The sequence below is a fragment of the Cucurbita maxima genome, unplaced genomic scaffold (genome assembly GCF_002738345.1).
Source record: "Cucurbita maxima cultivar Rimu unplaced genomic scaffold, Cmax_1.0 Cma_Scf00014, whole genome shotgun sequence".
Taxonomy (NCBI): Eukaryota; Viridiplantae; Streptophyta; class Magnoliopsida; order Cucurbitales; family Cucurbitaceae; genus Cucurbita; species Cucurbita maxima.
In genome coordinates, this window is record NW_019272030.1 from 4,854,706 (window position 1) to 4,860,766 (window position 6,061).

The following is a 6,061-nucleotide window of genomic DNA, read 5'->3' on the forward strand; positions in this document are numbered from 1 at the left end:
GGGGGGGGGGGGGGATTGGATATGACCATATTATTACTATTTATTTATTATTAGGTGAAAGAATGGATAATGGGTACAAGAGTTTGGGAAGAAAGAGCAGGGAAAGTCGACGTGCAGCAACGGGAAGCGCCTTCTTCTTCATTGGACGACGCATCAGTGTTGAATCAGCGCTACATGGATAACACCAACGGAGAGGTTGGAAGGGATACTCTTCGCTCATATCATTCACAGCACAGAGACCAAATGGATGGCAATGGTTCCATAAACAATGAACTGCACGGAAAGGTACTAACTCTCCACGCCCTTCCTCTTGGATCAGCTGTTTGAGCATTTTGAAGTGTCAATTGCTGGTTTCAGGTTGCATCAGCAGTGTGCTTATGGCTTCTCCAACTCCACCAAAGGGATGGAGAAGACGTGGGATATCACGTTTTTCTCTGGATTTCCTTGAATAATTGAAAGGGTTTGTTCGTCCAGGTCAATTACAGCAGTACACAGTGTGTAAAGCGTAGGGCCTGAAAACGTTAAGAAAATGTTCAAATGTGGGTTTGAAAGGACTGGGAAATCTAAACCATCTCTATATTACTCACTTACCTCTCATGTAGATAGGATACTCCTTGTTGTCCACATCTCCAAGAACTGACATGAAATCATTTTTTGATCCTTTTGGCAGCTCATCAGCTCGTTTCTGCCTGCTTCTAGAGTTTGCGTCTTCTACCTGCGTTTCAGTTTTTTTGATTTTGTCTTGTTACTATCGTGGTCAGTTTTTCGATTTTAAAACGCGTCTTTTAGAGAGATGTTTTCACATCCTTATAAGAAGTATTTTGTTTCCCTCTCCAATCGACATAGAATCTCACAATCCACCCCTTTAGGAGTCCAACATGGTACGTCGTTTGATATCTGGCTCTGATACCATTTATAACGGTCAAAGTCTATTGCTAACAGATATTGTCTGCTTTGACTCATTAGTATCGCCTCACAGTTTTAAAACTCGACTTCTAGGAAGGTTTAAATGGTTTTTCCTGATACCCTTACCTGGTTAACCTGAAGATGGGTATACATATTTGCATGAAAAAATGGTGTAGCCCCAACCTCGTTGACTGAATATCTAAACCTTGATGCTGTTTCTACATTCACAATTCTCCTTGTCTGTACATCAATCAGATTATAACTGTGTCCAACCGATACTTCTGCTGAGTGAACTCTCTGTAAAGAGAATCAAACCCAAAGTGGCATCAGATAAGCTACAACATTTATAATACAAGACATCATTGCAGGGCATTACAGATATTGCGTTCTCAAGGCTTGTAGATTCAAGGAGGTCCCGGGAGATAAAGTTTCGTCCAATACCCCCAGCTGCAACCTCTTCATTGGTTGGAGGCACTGAATTCAAAGTAAATGCCTAAAATATTTGAAAATATGTTATGCTTTAGCGTTCAATTCTTTCATAATTCATTCATAAATGATGATGGTTTGAAGAGTTTACCAGTCCATGGTTATTAAAACCAAAAGCGCAGCTCGGAAGCTCTCCTGCGTAGGTATAAGCAAGAAAGGACAGCCCATTTTGCAGTTTTCCTTTGACCAAATAGCTACGAAAGTGGAGAAACAAATGAACAAGTCCGGTGGGCTGGTTTATAATCGTGGGATAAAATTCAGGTTTGTGAACCACTTACGTGTGGCCAACCAGAGCAACGTTGGCATCTTCATTATGTGCTGCAATGGCCATGTTTTCACTAACAACAAGAAGATCAGAGCAATCATCTGAACAATCAACTGCTAAAGCTACTTCCCTGTGAAGAAATGGAAGTATCTCCTTCCTGAAGTTGATCAAAATAATCTGCATATTGATTTTCAACGAAGATATCACAGACAGAACAGAAAACCAGGTATCATTTATGTCTCTCTCCCTCTACAATTTTAGATTATTACCTCAAGAACAGGCACACTGCTTCCTTCTGCAATTCCGACAAGTTCATCCCAATATGTTGGAAACCTTGTCTTGTTATTATTGCAGAGAGCTTCAATGAGAGGCTGGGACTGAGGGGCTTGAGCAAAAGGAAGGAGCTGGTCACGAAGAACAAGGTCTTTGTCCAATCTGCTCTTTATGGTATCAGAGAACCTCTTCCCAATCAAGAACCCCATCTGATATGCAGATTCGCATGGACCAACTTCAAACATCTCCACCTTCTTGCCCGCCATACCCCAACTTTTCTGCTCTTTCTTTTTATGGAGTTTTGGTGCAATTAAGGTATGACTTATCTTCTTCCCTACCTATGTTCTAGCCTTACGCTTTTCTAGAATTTGTTAGAAGTTATTATTCAGTCATGGGTGTTCATATCAAACAAGAATAGCACTGCATATAGGACATTCTCACTCCAGTCCTGACAAGATCATTAAATGTAGTGCAAGTAGTAGTTTGGATGCTGTTTGAGACTTAAATGCGGGGTTGGGTCCAACACTGTAACAATTACATATTATGGTTAGCCTCAGCGTTTTAAAATGCGTCTGTTAGGGAGAGGTTTCCTCACTTTTATAAAAAATGTTTCGTTCCCCTCTCCAACCAATGTGATATCACACAATCCACCCCCTTGGGGCCCGGCGTTCTCGTTGGCACACTACCCAGTGTCTGGCTTTGATATCATTTGTAACAGCTTAAACTTACCGCTAGCAGATATTGTCCACTTTGCCCGTTATGTATTTTCGTCAATCTCACAGTTTTAAAACATGTCTGTCAAGGAGAGGTCTCCACACTCTTAGAAAGTATGCTTCGTTCCCCTCTTCAACCAATGTGGGATCTCATAAACACACCCAAAGATACTTTAGGGATTCCGGCCACAAGTGGGCGGACATCAAACCATCGACTTTTGATATAATAATTAATGTTTTTATCTGCGTAAGAGATGAATTTAGTGATACTAGAATATTTAGAGGCCCTCAATGTCTGTGGTTCTAAAGAGGTTAAACTCTGTGGTGGAAAAATTGCCACCACCTTCATATTCTTGAATTTTAGACAATTATCATTAAAAAAATCGTTTTAGATTGTATCGTTAACTTTTGATATGTTTTATTTAGGAAAAAGAATCCATTTTTAATCTTAAACTTGTCAAATTATGTCAGCAAAGTTTTGCATTGATGTTCAAAGCAAGCAAGTAGAGATGTTCATAATTTTTAAGAGTAGAAAACACTCCAATTTTATTCAAATTTAACATGCCCTTATATGAAGGTAACTTGGGCATTAGATAGTCAATCTTATGCCTCAACTAATAAGTAATGACCCTTGTAGTGGTGATGCCAAGTTATGGCTTTAAGACTAACATACTCTTAGTTAGACATGCTTAGAAGCCTAAAAGTAGAAAAATGATATCAAAATGTGGATTGTGGATTACTAGTTGATATCAATATGTTGGGGGGCGTTTTGTGAAGCAGCACAACAGCTCAGACTTGACTTTGTTCCTTCAACTCTTGCAGGGAGAAGACATGAGTTATCTCTTTGTTCTTCGGATTTCCTCGAAAAATTGATAGAGTTTGCTCGTCCAGGTCGATTAGAACGCTACACATTGTGTAAAGCTTAGGACCTGAAGACATTATAAGAAAATTTTCAGTGTCAGTTTGAATTTGAAAGGAGTTTAGGCAGCCAATCTAAATGATCTTCATAATTTACCCTTCATATAGATAGGAAAATTCTTATTATCTGCATCTCCAAGAACACACAGAAAATCGTCTTTTGATTCTTTCGGCATGACATCGGCTCGTCTTTTCCTGCTTGTCGAGTTTTCATCTATTATCTGTGTTCCAAAGCATTTTATTTTCACTTCAAAACCATATCTTATATGATCGCTTGTAGATTTTCCTGGTATTGTTACCTGCTTGATATTCTGAAGATGGGAATACATATTTGCATGGAAAAATGGAGTAGCTCCAACCTCATGGACTGAAACTCTGAACTTTGATGCTATTTCTACACTTGCTATTCTTCTTGTCTGAACATCAATCACATTATAATTGTGGCCCAGGGATATCTCTGCTGAGCGAATTCTCTGGATAAAACACAATCCAACCCCATGTGTTATGCTATGTTTTGAACATGCTAAGGTGATTAAGCTGGAACATTATCTATGATGTCTCATTGAAGTGTCTTACAGCTATTGCATCTTCAAAGCTGGTAGATTCAAGGAGGTCCCGAGAGAGAAAGTTTCGTCCGATTGCCCTAGGATCAATCTCATCATTCACTGGACGTACTGCGTTCATGGTAAATGCCTAAAAGATTGGAAAAAATTATGTCAAGAGATGTTGTCCTCTTTGGGCTTTTCCTTTCGGGTTTCCCTTTAAGGTTATTAGGACACATCTGCTAGGGAGAAGTTTCCACACCCTTATAAAGAATGTTTCATTTCTTCTCTCCAACTAACGTAGGATGTCACAACAACTTATAGAATAGATCATGTTCACGTAAGCTTGAATTCTTGTCACGCAACTTGCAAGGGCAATTGTTTATTTCGTAAGATCTACGCATGCTCTTTAAATTCCTTCCGAATCAATGAATGATGAAGACCCCATATCGGAAAGATGAAAAGAGCTCAGAATTTCGATAATTGGTTTTGCAATGGAACATCTAATAGTAGGAGGGTATGAAAGGTTTACCAGGCCATTGCTATTAAAGCTGAAAGCACGGCTTGGAAGCTCTCCTGCGTGTGAATAAGCAATGAAACGTATCCCATTTTGCAGTTCTGCTTTGATCAAATAGCTTCAAAAGTGAAGAAAAGAAGAAATGAAGTTGGTTTAACAGAAGGCAAAAGTGCTTGAATGAATTGAAGTTTGGTTTTGTGAGCTTCTTACGTGTAGCCAGAGAGACCAAAGAGGGCATCTTCATTATGAGCTGCAAGAGCCAAGGAATCACTAACAACAAGAACATCAGAACACTCATCTGTACAATCAACAATGGAAGCTTCATCCTGAATACATGACAGAATCTCCCTCCTGAAGTTGAGTACAATCACCTGCACATTGACAGCACACCCTTATAAGGAATGTTTCGTTATGCTCTTTAACCAACGTAGGATGGAGCATGTTTGCACGATATAAGAGGTTACCTCAAGGAGAGGCGCTTGACTTCCATCTACAATGCCCATGAGTTCATCCCAATGTGATGGGTACTTGGCCTTGTTGTTGTTGCAGATGGCTTCTATAAGAGGCTTCGTCTGAGGAGCTTGAGCAAAAGGAAGGAGGTGGCGACGAAGAACCATGTCTTGCTCCAACCTTCTCCTTATGGTATCAGAGAACCTGTTCCCAATCAAGAACCCCATCTGGTATGCACACTCGCATGGGCCAACTTGAAACATTTCCAACTCTTTGATTTCCACAACATTCTCCTGCTCTTTCCCACCTTCCATACCTCTATTTGGTGATTTCCTGAATTTAGTTGGGTAAGTATTTACATAACATCTCTGTATGTATCCCTTTTTGTGTACTTTTCTTGTGCTTTCCGTTTACTTTGGGTTATGCTAGAATTTGTTCTTTTGAAGATTTTTTAACATTTTCAATTATTTTTAATTGCTTTTATGTTTTTTATTATTTTATTATTAGTTTGGATCGAATCATGTCGACATCGGCTAAAGGCGATTTGACTCAAAATATATTATAGAAGAATGCGACTATTTGTCGATTCTTTCTACTCAAGTTATATGCTATGAATACCGTTGTTATTACTTGCTAGCTTATAACATTACTTTCTGCCCCTGATTTCTCGGCCTTTGTTGTAGAAAAAAAACTCTTAAAAGTGATGTGTTCTCTCTTATCCTTTCTCTAGGTGCGGAAGTGATTAAAATGAATTTTCTTTTTCTTATCCCTATTGTTTTAGCTTTTCATTTCTCCCCTTTAAATTAAATTCAATTACAAGTTTGTTAGTAAGCACTTTTTAAAATATATTTTTAAAATATATATATATATATATATATATTCCAACACATGGAATACAAACTAATGCTCATATTGATCAAGATTGTTTTTTTTTTTTTTTTTTTTTTTTTTTTTTTTTTTTTTTTTTTTTTTTTTTTTTTTTTTTTTTTTT

The 6,061-nt window shown here is 38.3% G+C and overlaps 2 protein-coding genes and 1 long non-coding RNA gene across 3 annotated transcripts; 1 reads left to right on the forward strand and 2 right to left on the reverse strand.

Moving 5' to 3' along the window:
- Nucleotides 1-28: 28 nt before the first annotated feature.
- On the reverse strand, nucleotides 29-2,449 carry LOC111489044 (acyl-coenzyme A:6-aminopenicillanic-acid-acyltransferase 40 kDa form-like). Its single transcript, XM_023137063.1, has 7 exons — nucleotides 1,927-2,449; nucleotides 1,671-1,834; nucleotides 1,484-1,586; nucleotides 1,283-1,399; nucleotides 1,033-1,203; nucleotides 592-715; nucleotides 29-512 (listed from the first exon to the last, which is right to left on the reverse strand). Exons 1-7 carry the CDS (start codon nucleotides 2,194-2,196, stop codon nucleotides 376-378), a joined length of 1,086 nt encoding a protein of 361 aa, XP_022992831.1. The 5' UTR covers nucleotides 2,197-2,449; the 3' UTR covers nucleotides 29-375.
- Nucleotides 199-2,102, forward strand: LOC111489055. Its single transcript, XR_002719318.1, has 4 exons — nucleotides 199-285; nucleotides 1,275-1,391; nucleotides 1,477-1,883; nucleotides 2,012-2,102. It is a non-coding gene; the product is annotated as an uncharacterized LOC111489055 (long non-coding RNA).
- Nucleotides 2,450-3,153: 704 nt separating the features above from the next.
- LOC111489413 lies at nucleotides 3,154-5,384 on the reverse strand. The gene is made up of 7 exons (XM_023137601.1): nucleotides 5,085-5,384; nucleotides 4,831-4,991; nucleotides 4,636-4,738; nucleotides 4,138-4,254; nucleotides 3,861-4,034; nucleotides 3,659-3,782; nucleotides 3,154-3,572 (listed from the first exon to the last, which is right to left on the reverse strand). The coding sequence occupies exons 1-7, from the start codon at nucleotides 5,382-5,384 to the stop codon at nucleotides 3,433-3,435; spliced, it is 1,119 nt and encodes a 372-aa protein (XP_022993369.1). The 3' UTR covers nucleotides 3,154-3,432.
- Between the last annotated feature and the right edge of the window lie 677 nt (nucleotides 5,385-6,061).